General features: G+C 44.0%; 3 protein-coding genes across 4 annotated transcripts; 2 read left to right on the top strand and 1 right to left on the bottom strand.

Moving 5' to 3' along the window:
• Window positions 1-3,523: 3,523 nt before the first annotated feature.
• Window positions 3,524-6,001, top strand: LOC109769089 (pentatricopeptide repeat-containing protein At5g50390, chloroplastic). Its single transcript, XM_020327822.4, has one exon. It carries the CDS (start codon window positions 3,644-3,646, stop codon window positions 5,687-5,689), a length of 2,046 nt encoding a protein of 681 aa, XP_020183411.1. The 5' UTR covers window positions 3,524-3,643; the 3' UTR covers window positions 5,690-6,001.
• A 381-nt stretch (window positions 6,002-6,382) lies between these two features.
• Window positions 6,383-8,000, top strand: LOC109769090 (protein DESIGUAL 2). The gene is made up of 3 exons (XM_020327823.3): window positions 6,383-6,886; window positions 7,067-7,272; window positions 7,591-8,000. Exons 1-3 carry the CDS (start codon window positions 6,785-6,787, stop codon window positions 7,775-7,777), a joined length of 495 nt encoding a protein of 164 aa, XP_020183412.1. The 5' UTR covers window positions 6,383-6,784; the 3' UTR covers window positions 7,778-8,000.
• Window positions 8,001-8,285: 285 nt separating this feature from the next.
• Window positions 8,286-13,172, bottom strand: LOC109769088 (calcium/calmodulin-regulated receptor-like kinase 1). Of its 2 annotated transcripts, none has more exons than XM_020327820.4 (8): window positions 12,968-13,172; window positions 11,734-12,142; window positions 10,922-11,075; window positions 10,728-10,854; window positions 10,089-10,174; window positions 9,933-10,004; window positions 9,020-9,223; window positions 8,286-8,929 (listed from the first exon to the last, which is right to left on the bottom strand). In XM_020327820.4, exons 2-8 carry the CDS (start codon window positions 12,045-12,047, stop codon window positions 8,588-8,590), a joined length of 1,299 nt encoding a protein of 432 aa, XP_020183409.1. In that variant the 5' UTR covers window positions 12,048-12,142; window positions 12,968-13,172; the 3' UTR covers window positions 8,286-8,587. The 2 variants fall into 2 exon arrangements, with proteins under 2 accessions (XP_020183409.1, XP_020183410.1); XM_020327821.4 differs by having other exon boundaries at window positions 11,734-12,137; window positions 12,968-13,136.
• Between the last annotated feature and the right edge of the window lie 3,425 nt (window positions 13,173-16,597).

Genomic DNA, 16,597 nt, shown 5'->3' with positions numbered 1-16,597 from the left:
GTGAAAGTATGGTGGAAAAAGGAATAAACTTTAATTTCTGTTTGGGAACCGCCTATGATATATCTAGCATGGAAAGTGTTGGGAACTCTAAGTCATTTTCATTGGTGGGAAAGGCACACCTCCCAAAATGTTTTTATCTCTAAGTTTTTTACTTTGAGCTCTGGCACCTCTACAAATCCCTACTTCCCTCCGCGAAGGGCCTTTCTTTTTACTTTATGCAATTTTTATTTTGGAATTTGAGTCTCCATCTTCTCTTATAAAAGCACCAACTAGGAGGCACTATGATCGTACTTGAGTATTGGGTGTAGTTAATATGCGAATGTGTTTCATGAATGGATCAATGATTGAGCATGATGGGCTGGGGATAACTTATTTTAGCGTTGATATTTTGAAAGACATGGTTGCTTGTTGGTATGCTTGAGTATTTAAATTATCATGTCAAAACTAGACTATCGCTTTGAACAATATAAAAGTCCAAATGCCCACGCTATAAAGAAAAGAATATGAGATGACATGTTAGGCAGCATTCCACATCAAAAATTCTGTTTTTATCATTTACCTACTCGAGGACGAGTAGGAATTAAGTTGGGGATGCTGATACTTCTCCAACGTATCTATAATTTTTTATTGTTCCATGCTGTTATATTATCAATCTTGGATGTTTTATAATCATTTTGTAGTCATTTATATCTTTTTTGGTACTAACCTATTGACATAGTGCCAAGTGGCAGTTGTTTTCTACATGTTTTTTACATCGCATGAAATCAATACCAAACGGAGTCCAAACGCAGTGAAACTTTTTGGAGATCTTTTTTGGACTAGAAGACAACCAATGGGCCGAAGAAGCACCTGGGGGGTGCTCCGAGGGGAGCACAACCCACCAAGGCGCGCCAGGAGGCCCAGGCGCGCCCTGGTGGGTTGTGCCCACCTCGGGTGTCCCCTGGACCGCCTCTTTACTCTATAAATATCCTAATATTTCAGAAACCCTAGGGGAGTCGACGAAAATCAATTCCAGTCGCCGCAGAGTCCAGGACCACCATATCCAATCTAGACACCATCACGGAGGGGTTCACCACATCCATTGGTGCCTCTCCGATGATGCGTGGGTAGTTCTTTGTAGACCTTCGGGTCCGTAGTTAGTAGCTAGATGGCTTCCTCTCTCTCTCTCTCTCTCTCTCTCTCTCTCTTGATTATCAATACAATGATCTCTTGGAGATCCATATGATGTATTTTTTTTGCGGTGTGTTTGTTGGGATCGGATGAACTTTGAGTTTATGATCAGATCTATCTTTTTATCCATGAAAGTTATTTGAATTTCTTTGATCTCTTATATGCATGATTGCTTATAGCCTCGTATTTCTTCTCCGATATTTGGGTTTTGTTTGACCAACTTGATATATTTATCTTGCAATGGGAAGAGGTGCTTTGTAGTGGGTTCGATCTTATGGTGCTTGATCCTAGTGATAGAAGGGGAACCGACACGTATGTATCATTGCTACTAAGGATAAAACGATGGGGTCTATTTCTACATAAATAGATCTTGTCTACATCATGTCATCGTTCTTAGTGCATTACTCCGTTTCTCCATGAACTTAATGCACTAGATGCATGCTGGATAGCGGTCAATGTGTGGAGTAATAGTAGTAGATGCAGGCAGGAGTCGGTCTACTAATCTTGGACGTGATGCCTATATACTGATCATTGCCTGGATATCGTCATGATTATTTAAAGTTCTATCAATTGCCCAACAGTAATTTGTTTACCCACTGTTTGCTATTTTTCTCGAGAGAAGCCACTACTGAAACCTACGGCCCCCCGGTCTCTTTCTCATATTATTTGCCTTTGCAATCTATTTTCCTTTGCTTTTATTTTCAGATCTGTTAAACCAAAAATACAAAAATACCTTGCTGCAATTTATTCCTATTTTATTTTATTTGGAGTTCGATCTATCAATCTACTATAATTTATTCACGTCCGTTTGCCAATTTCTGGCGCGCTACCCTGAAGGGATTGACAACCCCTTTTACACGTCGGGTTGCGAGTATTTGTTATTTGTGTGCAGGTGCTGTTTACGTAGTGTTGCTTGGTTCTCCTACTGGTTCGATAACCTTGGTCTCATAACTGAGGGAAATACCTACCGCCGCTGTGCTGCATCATCCCTTCCTCTTTGGGGAAATACCGACGTAGCTTCAAGGCGCATCAAGCTACGATACGCATTTTGCGTACTCTCGGAAAAAAGACATGAGCGGCTGCCAGAGCAAGCTTTTCTTCATCATTGCTGACGTTCTAGCCACTGTCGATGAGCGGGGCCGACGCAAATCAGTTCGCCTCAGCCCTGCGGGTGCCGGGTAGGACGAGACCCTGGCCATACTCCCAGGGGCCGCCGTTAGTCATCGGCGATCCTCGAGTGCGCCCTCTGTCCCTAGCCCATGACCCCCTCCCTCTCCTCTGTTAGGCTCTCAGACGGATGGCGGTCCAAGCTAGTGGCCGTGGAGCACGGGCCGGCGTTATGGCGCGTGTCGGTGGGCGTTGGTGAGCGCCAAAAGGACGGCCGACTGCGAGGATATGGACGGAGATGCGGCGGCATACCAGCTGCTCGATAAAATGCGTACCCAATACAGAGAGAAGAAGAAGAAGAAGTATCTGAAAACCGTTGACACGTGGCTGGTTTTTCTCTCTAATCCGGTTTTGGACGAAACTTGTCCGGTTTTGAGACTTGGGGGATGAAATGTCGCCCAGAAAATGTTGAAGGACTAAGTGTATACTTTTGATAAATTTAAGGGACCAAAAACATACTTTTCTCTTTAGATAAACATTGAGAAGAGTTTCACATACATGCAAAATTCAGTGACTGAGATCTGGGGAAAAAAAGAAAGTCAATACTCCAAAAAGACTATTGTTGAAAGTATTTTGGAGCATTGATTTTGTTTTTTCTTTGCCCACACACCCACGAATGTCATTTCATCTCAAAATTTGCACGCAAGCAGAAATATAAGCAAAGTTGTGCTTTCAAAACAAACTCAAAATGTTATTATTACGAGTGAATTCCATATTTTACCCCCTAGATATGCATTTGTTACACCAATTACCCCGTTGAGTGAAAAGTCGTCTAGAATACCTCTTTTAGAAGCTTTGGACCCTTATTTTTTGATGCGTGTCCATTAGGCAAGGCGTGAGATGATGCCCGAGGTCCAAAAATATCTGGACGAGGAGGAGGAATGGAGTAGATGGACAAGAGAAATCTGGACATGATCGTCAATGATGCCCTCCGATCTTTATACATTTTTTTACGAATCATTGACGCAACATGCCTATCTAGCATAAATAAGCAAAATTCAAAATCGGGGTAAAACCGTGTTAAAAGTCTTCAAAATCTGATATTTCGATAGAAGTTTCACTGAATGGGGTAATATGTGTCACAAATGTACAACTACTACTGGGTAAAAAGTGAAATTCATTCTATTATTATTATTATTTCTCTGTTTATACCAGCAGCATGGACTAGAAGGACACTTTCGAGCTCACAAGTCACAAACGATATCCCCTCCCTCTCTCGCCTCCCCCTCCACTTGCACAAAACCCAACCCAGAACCCCAAAACCCTCGCCATCTTCGCCAAATTTCAGCTCACTCCCCTCCGAATTATGCTCGGTTTCCCATCCATGGAGCTGCAGCTCACTCCCCTCCGAAGCCTCCCACTCCACTACCGGACCACCACCAAAGCCACTGCCACAGCAACGGCCAACACCGTCTCCGCATGCTCGGTGGAATCCCAAGCGCTCAAGCCACGGCCGCAGCTCCCACGGCAGGCGCCCTTCCACAGCCGCAGGCGCAGCAGCCCCGTCCACTTCCCTTCCCTCTGCGCCGCCATCGAGCGGCTGGTCGCCGAGGGGCGTCACCGGGAGGCTTGCGACGCGCTCCGGGACGCTCGCGCGGGCGCCCCCTTCGTGGCTCTGCCAGCGTCCACCTATGACGCGCTGGTCACGGCCGCCTCCGCGTTGCGGGAGGCCGGTTCCGCGGCAGGGGTACTCTGGCACATGGAGAGCTCCGGGTTCCAGCCCGACCAGTACATGTGGAACCGGGTGCTGGGCATGTACTTGGTGTGCGGGATGCTCGCGGAGGCGCGGGAGGTGTTCGATGGAATGCCGACCAGGAGCCGGGTCACCTGGGGGGTGATGATGGGCGGGCTGGTTGATGCGAAGCGTCCCCGTGGGGCGCTGGCGCTTTTCAGGGAGCTGTGGGAGGAGCTGGGTGTGGGTGCTGGGCCGAGGGTTGTCGTGGTGGCCGTCCGCGCGGCCACGGTGTTGGGGTCGGTGCATGCTGGACGGGAGCTGCATTGTTGCGTTGCCAAGATGGGGATGTGCGAGGACCAATACCTGCCATGTGCACTCATCGACATGTACAGTAAGTGCGGGCGGATTGACGAAGCGAGGCGGGTGTTTGATGGGATACCATGGAGGAGTGTCGTGGCGTGGAACACGATGCTGGCAGTGTATTCGCTCCATGGGCGCAGTGAGGAGGCATTGGACTTGTACCACCATATGTGCGAGAGTGGTGCCGGCTTGGATCAATTCACATTCTCGACGATGCTCAGGATTTTCTCCAGGTTGGGTCTGCTGGAGCATGCAAAGCAAATCCATGCGGGCCTGATTCAAAGTGGACTACAAATGGACATTGTCGGGAATACGGCACTTGTTGATCTGTATTGCAAGTGGGGTCAGATGGAAGATGCAAGGCATGTTTTTGAGAGGATGCCTAGCAGGAACCTGATATCTTGGAATGCTCTAATAGCAGGGTACGGCTACCATGGCATGGGGAGTAAGGCTATTGAGATGTTTGAAAGACTGCTGGCTGAAGGCATTGCTCCAAACCATGTGACATTTCTAGGAGTACTAAATGCTTGTAGATTTTCTGGCTTTATTGACAAAGGGAAGAGGATTTTCCAATTGATGACCCAAAATCCAAAAACGAAACCACGTGCAATGCACTATGCCTGTGTTATCGAACTTTTTGGGCGGCAGGGGCTACTAGATGAAGCCTATTCAGTGATAAGGAAATCACCAGTCACCCCAACTGCCAACATGTGGGGAGCCTTGCTCACTGCTGGTAGGATGAACAAAAATATTCAGCTTGCTAGACTAGCTGCAGAGCAACTCTTGGCAATGGAACCTCAGAAAGTAAACAATTACATTGTGCTTCTCAACTTGTATATGAACTCTGGGAAACGGGATGAAGCTTTGACTGTAGTAAGCACCTTGAAGAGGGCGGGTTTATCTATGAGTGCTGCTTGTAGCTGGATCACAGTCAAGAAAAAGGATCACAGGTTTTTCTTTAATGATAGTCTCAATCCCAAAAGTTCAGAAATCTACCAAAGGCTAGATACACTAATGGAGGTGATAAAAGAACTTGGTTATGTTATTGAGGAGGATGAATTGCTCCCTGATATTCTCCCTGATGAGCAGAAGACATTGAAAATGTTCCATAGTGAAAAACTCGCAGTTGCTTTTGGCCTTATTAGCACATCTCCATCTGCTCCCTTGACGATCAACCAAAGCCATCGGCTGTGCCATGACTGCCACAATGTAATCAAATTTGTAACACAAGTTACGAAGAGAGAGATTACCGTAAGAGATGCTAGCAGGTTTCATCATTTCAAACTTGGAACATGCTCTTGTGGTGACTACTGGTAGCTATCCAACTGAATGATTATTCCTCCTTGGCTTTACCTAAAGGCATGTCAATTCCTTGTGATCTAGGCATGCACTGCAATTTGATGCCACTAAAGCAAAGCAATTTATGATTAATCAGTATATTCACTTTCTGAAGTATTGAATGTGAAATCTGAACCAGAGTTGTTGCAATTGACCTGCAAGTTATTTCCTAGATGTTCTTTCTGTAGCCCCCCAAGTGTGAATGTGTGATACTCAAAACATGGCATATGACTGCTGGCATTGTTCTTTCATTGACTCATTGTTCGTTAATCAAAGCATATTTTCCGGTTTCATGAGGTTTCCTTATATCTTTGCCTTGTCATGTCTGCTCTTGACTAAATATAGCAAAAATACTGCTAAATAAAATTTGCCGATGGCCAACGGTTCGGAGGTTCTGAAGCCAACTCTGGACTGGGAAAACTTGGAAAAGTAAATTAGTAATATTTGAAGGTTCTGAAGCTAAACAAAATTAGTCAGCATACAAGGCTTGGTAAGCTTATAAGTTCTAAATCCATTTCAGATTTTGGAAAGGTAAATTACAAGTTTGAGTCTCATTAATATGCATGTTTGCTGTGTCTTTCCTTGTTATTTCACTGGAGTCAAAACTTGTTTGCATGTCTTGGTAAATACCGTCTTATCACTCTTAACCTTTATGGGGTGCTAAGAAGAAAAGTATTTTCTTTGAGTACATCAGATCGATACTTTTCCCTGCGTTTTCCGTTTTCCACTGGCTTTACAAACCTTGTGTGAAAGAAGAATCTGCAAAAACGGCCTGAATATGTGATGGGGTGGCTTTCGTACTGGAGATGCCAATATTTACTTGTGTCCTGCAAGGAAGGAATAAAGCTCAGATGCAACAAAGGATCGAAGGAAAGTATAACACTTTGAGCATCTTTTGACAGCTTGTTTCTAACAGCGTCATAGATGGAGAAAATTCTCCTGTTGCACTTTTGCCCTGGTCTCTTTATTCAGCTCTTAGCAATATAAAGGGCCACAACTCCCTTCATTGTAAACAGGCAATCTTTCCTCCCCCACTTCTGAGCTGATAGAAGTTTGAGAATACAGCTATACAAGATGGCCAAAATGATAGCCGCTGTCATTGTCTGCGTGTTGGTTTTAGCCCTGGATATCACTGCTGGCATACTAGGACTTCAGGCACAGGCTGCACAAAACAAGGTACTGTTGCACTCAGATTTTCTTCATGAGATGTACTATTTTGAAATAAGGGTTTGATTAAACTGATGTTTTCGGCTGTTTCAGCTATATCTTCGTGGACGGTTGTTACTGTAGAGTAGTTAAAGGTGCTTCAAACGATAGCTCTATCTGACGTCTGCTCTCATTTGATCTTCTTGGCAGACTAAAAAGGTGACAGTGCTCTTCATCCAATGTGAGAAACCGGTGTATAAAGCATACCAGCTAGGGCTCGCGGCAGCAGTGTTCCTGGTAGTTGCTCATGCAGTGGCCAACTTTCTCGGCGGCTGTGCCTGCATCTGCTCTCAGCTGGAGTTTATCCGGGCATCCATCAACAGGAAACTTGCAGCAACTCTTATAATTCTCTCATGGTAACTTCGCTCTCACCTTAAAACATTATTTTGCAAATCTATAAACGACTTGAAAAAGTGTGGGAAAGTGTCGCTTCATTTGTGGAAGTAGAATCATGATAAGATATGAGATGCACCTTTTTTCTTCTCGAGAACACACAAAAGGGTCGCATGCCATTTCATTAAGCCAGAGAAGACAATTCTAACAGGATAGTTATACACTTAGTCAGACAAAAAAACACCTGAGACTATGGTCTTGGAATTGCTACAGCTCTGTCGGTAATAATATTCTGGTCTTAAAAGTTTACGGGTAATAACCATTGTTGGATGTTCTCGTAGGATCGCTCTCATCGTCGGCTTCTCGTTGCTGCTTGCTGGGGCCATGTCCAATTCCAAGTCGAAGACATCATGCGGGTTCGTGCACGGCAAGACCCTGGGCCTGGGAGGGATCATGTGCTTCGTCCATGCGGGGATCACAGTCGCCTACTATGTCACCGCCACCGCAGCGGCACACGAAATTCATTAGGCCAGTAGGCATCATGCGTGCCATGCTTTTGGCCAGGAGACTATACGGTCTGATACTTTCTCCCAGGAGATAACCATTCTTTCCTTGATTGCTTTTGTTGTTCCGTATCTTTCAGTTTGTTGTTCGGTCTTTTACCTTTATATATACAACTCATGGAAGCATCAGGCTCCGACTTGTATCAAAGTTGCGCAAAAAGGAATATGATTGTGGTTTGATTGATTCATCACTGTTTTGTTGTGAATGCTTGCCAAACAAACAATGCTGATGATCTTTCAGCAAATTCATATGTAATTTCTAAATTCTGTCAAGTGGTATCAAATAGCTCAAAGTAGTCTGAACTCCGAACGAATTTTGTCTGATAGTTATGATATGTTAAAAGCACCGAATCAAAATTATAAACATCGTATTTCCATTTTCGCTATGCAGAAACTGGCCAGTGAGGCTCACTGATCTGTGATTCAACCTTCTTCACCAAACAGAAGATCTTTACTTTTCCTAGGCAAGGCAGTTGTATGAAAGGACTAAACCAGCACATCATCTAGTGCAACATATAGACCAGATGATTGTAACAATCAGCTTCTATTTATCAAGTAGTTACAGTGCAGGTCTATACAACACAGTTACTATTGACAGCCCTCGACACCAGTCAGCACTCACCACCATACACAAAACTGCTCAAAACTTCACCTTCCTATCCACTAGTTCCATGCTTGATCAGGTACTTTTCGTATCAACAAAACAAAAGAATTGCACAAATCGAAAGAAGACAGGCCAGGAACAACAGTAGGGGGAAATTTTGGTTAGTTTCCATCAGACGTCTGGAAGTTCAGAGACACTGCCAACTGATTCCTGTCTCTGATGACCAGAGGCAGATGACTGATCCTCTGATGCCTCAAGGTCAACAGATTCGTCATCTGTCCTGCCCGGTGGAAGCCTCCTACCATGATGATTCCTGCTGCTGTGGCTGTGTTTCGCCACCCGGATCAGTGCCTGGACAACATCTCGCATCGATGGTCGCTTTCGGGAGACACGGCTTACACATTTGTAAGCCGCGGCAGCCATGTCATTGAGCTCCTCCACATCAAATGCGCCTTCTAACCGAGAGTCGGCAATTTCCTCCCAACCAGTCTTGCCATCAGCGTTGATTGCAGCCTGATCATAGATTGCATTGTAGTCAGCATTTACAACCATAGTGTCTCAGAAACTAAATTCTGCAACAAAAATAAAGGGGGACATCCTTACAAGCTCAACATATTCCATTAAACCTTGTTGAGGGTTTCTGCCAGCAATAAGTTCAAATAGCAGAACACCGTAGCTGTACACATCACTCTTCTTTGTGAAAGATCGTGAGGACACGTACTCCGGATCAAGATATCCGTAAGTTCCACGTATGTTGGCCCCGTTTCTAGTAAGCATTTCTTCTCTTGACAATCCAAAGTCGGCAACCTGGCCAACAAAGAAGCCCCATGTCTAGGAATAAAACTTCCAAACTGAAAGGCAACAGAGGGAATGCTGCAAGCAAACCTATTATCTTTGGACAACAGAAAACTCATGTGTCTTTACAAGCAAAGGCTAATCTAAACACATATCAGAAGACTCTTTATGTGTATTTTATATATAAAGAACTCAACCAATGGGCACTAGCACCTGTGACATTTTTAATTAGAAAAAGCAATAATGAGCAAATCCGGCAGAGGCCAGGCCTCAGAACATGAGTAGGCTGGGCATGCGGTCGCACCTCTAGCCAACTGAGCAACGCTCATATCTCCTTATAAGCTTAGGCTATTTGAGAAACAGGCTGATTAAGCAAAGAATGTTCCGTGAATTTTCTGTGGCATACTCAGTAAGTACGCTACTACATTGGTTATGCTTCTAGACTTAATAAGTTGGTATTTAACTTTAAATTAAAGCCCTATCTGAGATAAGGAACAAATGATGACAACATATAACATCATAAACAAAGTCACCGTGCTGCTTCCAGTGTATAGCTGTATGCAGGATAAAGTACAAACCAAATGTCGGCAGTTAAGAATACAGAGGTGCAAACTGAGAGACAAATAATCGGAATGTTATAGCTAATTGCTGCAGAGGTGATGAATACAATTGTTCAACATGTCATGGATGCTATGACGAATTACAGAGATGTACAGCATACCCTAGCATGCATGGACTGATCCAGTAAAATGTTTGGTGATTTGATGTCCCGATGAACTACTGGAGGAACAGCCTGCACTAAAGTTAAGCCAGATGAAGTAATCTCTTTGTATTACACCATGGATCATGATTCAAATTATGAGTTACAACAGCTTACCCCATCATGTAGGTATTCCAACCCCCTAGCAACATCTAGAGCTATATTTACCCTAAAATCCCATCTCAGTGGTGCACTCTTTTCACCTGAATTCACAGAATGTCTTCAGAAAAAAAAACAGTATCTAAATGTAACATGTGATACTCTGGCTGTAGATGTACACTCTTATAAAAGATAGATTGACAAGACAAATCACTCCATTAAGCATAACTACAAAATTTGAATATTGTCTATTGACTTCATTCACATGGAAATCACTGGCCTTCTTTATCTGATAAAATCAGCTAAAATGGTGGTGGTTATTTTACCGAGTGATCAAGAACTATCAAGTCAAAAGGGAGAAAGCATCAAATATTGATGTATTGCAAGACTGTAATTACTACTCCCTTCTATCCATATTAATAGTCGCTGGATTAGTACAACTTTAGTACAAAGTTGTACTAAACCAGCAACATTTAATTAGGACCGGAGGGAGTATAAGTTATTTTACTTCATGAATTTCATATGACCGTGTTCTTACAAAACTTTTTGTAACATTTTAAAGTTTAAACAGAGCTATGGTAGCAACAAAGCACGAATGTGCCCAAGTAATTACTGTAAGGAGTGTTATTACAAATACGCATTGGAGAGAATAAATACCGTATAAGTGTGATGCAAGGCTCCCATTAGGCATGTATGCATATAACAGAATGTGTTGCCCTTTTTCAGCACAGTAGCCAACCAAGTTCACCAGATTCCTGTGGTGCAATCGCCCAAGAAGTAAGACCTGAAATTAGTTATCCATCAAATTACCAGGCATGCCCATTTCTAGCCATCTATAAACATTAGCTTACCTCATTTTGGAACTCCTTTTCACCTTGCTTTGAATTGTTAGCAAGTACTTTAACAGCCAGTATCTCACCAGATGACATGTCAGCTTTGTAAACAGGACCAAAGGCTCCTTGGCCCAACAGTTTTGTGAAATTGCTGGTAGCTTTCTGCAGTTCCCTAGACAAAAGAAAATAATGTTCAAAGATTAAATTAAACTAAAAGAAGACACAGTTTCGTGATCATAATTAAATCAGCATAGTTATGTGAAGATACGGTTCCAGGGTCATACTTAAATTAGCAAAATTTGAGATAACTTACAGAAAGTATAATAATAACTGATTTTCCCTATTATGATGGCTCCTTTTCTTGCTAATATTTATGGTCCAGCATTTTATCACAGCCTCCTTATATTTATAAACTACAGTATCTCACTGGGCGTGTATGTGACATGTTTTCCTATCCTTCACTCATGTTTCTTCTCTCCAAAGAAGATCAGGTAGAATCTTTAGTGTGCATTTTCTCTTTCTAGTACAAACCAACCATCATTATTTTCTCCAGTTCCCACCATCCTATGGAAATTTCTACCCTGACAAGTCAACAAGACAAAAAGCTAAAAGAAGGAACCCTTGGAGTTGGTAGTTCAAGGCATATAAAAGTCCAAAAGAGGATAACAAACCCACGACAGGAGCTTCATTTCAGAACCAACAATAGATAACTTATCAAGATCCTAAAATAGATCAGTTATTTGGAAGCAAATTTTGTAGGGCCTAGTTAGTGATACAACTATGAATACTGCTACCATGAGAATAGATAGAGAAAGCTCAAGGGAACATACTTGTACGCATATTTGGGTATCCCAGAAGCTGATATTAGGCTCTTCCTTCCAGGCCCTTCAATCCACAGAGATGGTCCACGATCTTCAAACTCTCTCGGCGATTCCTGCCCTGTAGTTGAGTTCGACAGCTCTGCACATGTATTAACACCATTCGCGCGGATGGGGATAGTCGATGACCTCCTCGAGCTACTGCTCCTTATTTGCGCCTGAGAACGCCGATACCTCATGCACAGGAGTATTCCAACTGCCAGCAGCACCCCTATCACCACACCAACTGTGGTACCGATGATCAGACCTTCAGAAACCCCATTCATTCTCCCCCAATTCAGTTACAGATCCTAGCACCTAGGATATTGCGTCCACCACATGGAAGCCCTGACGAGGAACAAGACCAACAGCTGTGTCTGCCCTGCCAACAAGTACAATAGGGGATAGTAAATTGGAAGCCTGGAACAGTGACAGCATGTGGCTTAGCACATTAGGTGGCTATCTGGGTCAACATCATGAAATGGAAATGCAATCTTTAGGCAAACTTTGCCATCTCAACTGATGTCACATCAAAATATCAGATCTTTGACAGCCACGGGGACACCACTGATAAGGCACAAAGTTAAGAGCTAATTTATTCACGCCAAGTCATATTACACAGAAACGGTGGATATTACTGGTGAACTAACTTCCAAACTGAGAAATTGCTTTTCATAGGCCTTTTTGTCGTGAACTAATTTGTCATTAGTACCACACAAACATACAAAATAATCTCAATTTACATAAAAATTACACCATTTGCTATGAAACAACTGAAGAATAGCTGCGACTCTCTACAGTAGTTTTATACAACAATACGTAGTAGGAGTACTAAGATTTGGGGGATTTTTCGTCGTAAGAACTCGGAAAATATCACCTGACGGCGCAACGCTTATCTCCACAAACACTTATAAATCACCAATGCAAATCACAGAGGCGTCAACTTCCACTTCGGAATGTAGAACGCTTCTGAACCTAACGCCATTAAAATCAACAAACCCAGGGGAAAAAACTTCCTGGAAGTACACACTAGAAACGATCCAACGTTAGAACGAGCAGGAAGCCTAGAATAGCGAGGCATAAACTGGAGGAAGAACCACCAAAACCCAAGAAAAGATCGTATGAACCGACGAAACGAACTCGGAACCGCGCCTGCCAATCCAAAGATCAAGAAACCGAATCAACGAAACTTACGGGAGCGGACTACCTGAATGCGGGCGGAGACAGGATCGCGGGCGGGTGAACTCGCGCTTGTTCGGATCGGCTCCGGGTGGCGATCCCACCGGAGAATGCCGGCGGATTGGGGTGGAAACCGTCCGGGAAGATTTGGTGCTGGCCTGGTGTCCAAGAGAGGTGAGAGAAAGACGACTTTCGAGAGTGTAACTTCCTGTTGAGAATAAAGCAAACAAAACAGGGGGGAAAGAAGAGGAGAAAAGACAGGTCAAGAAAAAAAAGGAGAAAAAGGTAGGGGCTAGGGGGTAGTTTTGTAATTGCGCATGAGTTTCAAATGCATAGCATCTACCATCACAGACAACAAATCCAACCCCTCAAACGTCCGCAGACACGCCCAAATACCTCATACGAAAAACCTTAGATCCATATAAAAGCATGCTTCGCCTCCTTCTCCTTCTTCGGCTGCTCCTCCTCCTTCGGCTGCTCCGCCTCCTTCGGAGCCGGCTGCTGCTCCTCTTCCTCCTCCGCCTACAGCTGCGATGCGTGCAGCGCGCCTCGCCCGGATCTCCTGCTCAATCTGGAACTGGTGCTTCAGCGTGAGCGTAGCATAGGTGGTCTTCTTTTGCCGAACCATGACGATGTCGGGCGGCGTGGGAAGAGCGGCGGAGCGGGAGAGAGGTGGTGGATGGGCTCGGGCTGGCGGCGCGGAGAGGGAGGAGGTGGATGTGGCTAGGGTTGGGGGACACCGATCGACTTAAAATAGCCGGATTTGGCTTCGGACGGCGAGCCAGAGCGGCCCCACGGGGCGTTCACACCCCCAAGTGGAGGAGACGTTCGTCGGACCACCGGGTTTCCGCACGATTCCATGTGGGACCCCATGGTCAGTCTAACGTGGCAGACGCGCTCAGGCATCCCCATATCCGCCCCATATTTGGGCTGGATATGAGGGATGCCGGTCAGCCCGAGCGTTTGAGGCTCGTTTAAGGAGTCCCTTTAGGTAGCGTTTTTGTGGCCGGACCATCCGCCCAGAAGTTTAAGATGGGTTTGGGACGCCTGGCTATAGATACTCTTAGAGTTTTCAAAATATTACTATACCACGAGCCTCAACAAATTTGGGGCTTTTCAAAGGCACACTGTGGTTCCACCTTTTTTAGAGCATGATTGGTCAATGTCAAAAATTGGCATGCAAATATATTTAGCAAATGTCAAACGTTGGCTAGTGGTTTTTTGGCTACTAATTTTTCTTTACCAACCTCAGAAATATGTGTTTTTGTAACTTTTGACTATGCCAATTGTTATATCAAACCAACTATGCTCTAACTTACATGATCATCTATGTTCCCATCTTTTTCTACACCAGAGAAAAGACAACAAGTCTTTAGAGCTTTCAAAATGTTGTACAACTATATCAATAATATTGTAAAAAAAATTACTTTCCAAATACACATTCATAGTTTTGCATCTAAATGGGCTCGTCACAATCTTACATGATCGTCTTTGTTCTAATCTCTCTCTATTCCATGTTCTCCTAACCTACTGTCATAGCCGGTTTGCCTATCCGATAGATTTCGACGTCCAGCCCGATAAAATTTGGAAGAGCCAATGACAGGTCCCCACTAAATTGATGGCGGGGTTCTTATCTTGCCACCAAGAACATGCACTAGCATCAAGCATGTACTCCCTCCGTTTTTATTTACTCCGTGTATTAACTTTGGTCAAAGTCAAGCTTTCAAAACTTGGACAAAGTTTATAGACAAAAGTATTAACATATACAATAACAAATCAATATCATTAGATTCATTATTGACTGTACTTCCACGTCATATAAATTTATTATGATAAATATTTATATTCTTTTTTATAAGCTTGGTCAAACTTTGAAAGTTTGATTCTAGTCAACTTTAATATGCGACGTAAATAAAAACGGAGAGAGTATCTTTCTTTGTTGATGTTTATACATCGATGCTCTCGCCACATCTTTTGTGACACCTATACATGGTTTCTTGCGACTCTCTACTAAGTTAAGGCTCACCAATATTAGCACTCTCCTTGGGCGTGTGGACATCTTTCTTTTAGAAAACTTTCAATCTATTCGTCACCAATCATGACAGTATGATGAATATCAGAAATAATAAAATTACATCCAAATTCGTAGACCATCCAGCGACGACCACAAACACTGAAGCGAGCCGAAGGCGCACCGTTGTCATCACCTCTCCTTCCTTGGAGCCAGACAAAACTTGTTGTAGTAGACAGTCGGGAAGTCGTCGTGCTAAAGCCCTATAGGACTAACGCACCAGAACAGCAACCACCGCTGTTGGATAGAAGGTTAGATCGGAAGGGTCCAACATGTAGACACACGAACAAGGACCAGATCCATGTGGATCCACCGAAAACAAACACCGACCGAACCCCGCGAGATCTGCCAGAGACAAACCTCTGCACGCCCTCCAATGACGCTAGAAGCATCACCGGGACGAGGGCTAGACAGGTAGAATTTTATTCCATCTTCAGAGAGCCGCCGCCGCCTCATCTCTCTGAGCAGGACGCAAACTATAAGAAAGCTCTGAAAATCATCCAAAAACGAAGCCCTCTCGACCGCAAGGGCCGAGATTCACCACGCCTCCATGGCCTAAGGCCAAAGAAGACGAGGCAGATCGACGCCGGCGCCGTTGAGAGGCAAGAGAAACCCTAGCGGCAGCTGGGTACGAGGGTTCTTTGCCCTGGCGGCTGGGAAACCTTTATCTATCTACACCTACTACCTCTGTTTACTAGTCCCCTTTGTATTTTGTGTCAAATTTTGATAATAGATTTAACTAACAAAATCTTAATGCATGTCACCAACGTATTTGAACATAATTTTCAATGGTATAATTTTTTATGACATGCATGTCAATTAAATCAATGGTCAAAATTATATACTAAATACGAAGGGGACCTATTAAACCAAGATGGAGATAGTACTATCAATTGGCCTTGAGCCTACACAAGGTTTTTTTTTTAGGATCATACAAGGATTGATTTCTTGAGACAAAAGGAGAAAAGGCAAAAGCGTGCAATTTGCACGATTATTTTTGACGAAAGGTATTTGCACGAATTTTGAGCATCCTCGAGACGTGAGCTCAACACTCAGCTGCGGTGCCGTGGGCCCTGCGGCACTCGGCACTTATTGGAATGACCGAACTGCCCTTCGTCCGCTTGTCCACTCCGGCGGTTCAGCGATTGTTGACTTCTTCCCCCCGACACCGGCGAATATGCGGTCCGGACGTTTCGTTGGGTCCATGTGTCATTGTACTGGTGTATCGGTGGTATAGAAAGTAAGCGTAAAGGCTTGGGATTAGGGATAATGGGCCGGGGCGCCAAGTCCGGAACCTGCCCCTCTTCCTGCTGTATCAGCTCATCCATTTTGATTCCGCGAATAAAAAGACGGTTGCAAAATGCAAATCACAAATGTTGAGACCCGGTACGAAAATACAACTCCCTCTGAACTAAAACCAGAACACTGGTTTTGGATTGGAGGGAGCACAGGTTTATAATATTTTAACGAAATAGTCCAAATATATATGGGATGATATTGCAGTTGTTAATAGTAGTAGTGCTCTACATGTGTCGTCCAAACTCATATTCCCTCCGTTCCAAAATAACGGTCTCAACTTTAATACCC

The sequence above is a fragment of the Aegilops tauschii genome, chromosome 7, assembly GCF_002575655.3.
Source record: "Aegilops tauschii subsp. strangulata cultivar AL8/78 chromosome 7, Aet v6.0, whole genome shotgun sequence".
Classification (NCBI taxonomy): domain Eukaryota; kingdom Viridiplantae; phylum Streptophyta; class Magnoliopsida; order Poales; family Poaceae; genus Aegilops; species Aegilops tauschii.
The sequence above is the reverse complement of the archived record's forward strand: the minus strand, read 5'-3'. Positions and strand labels throughout refer to the sequence as shown.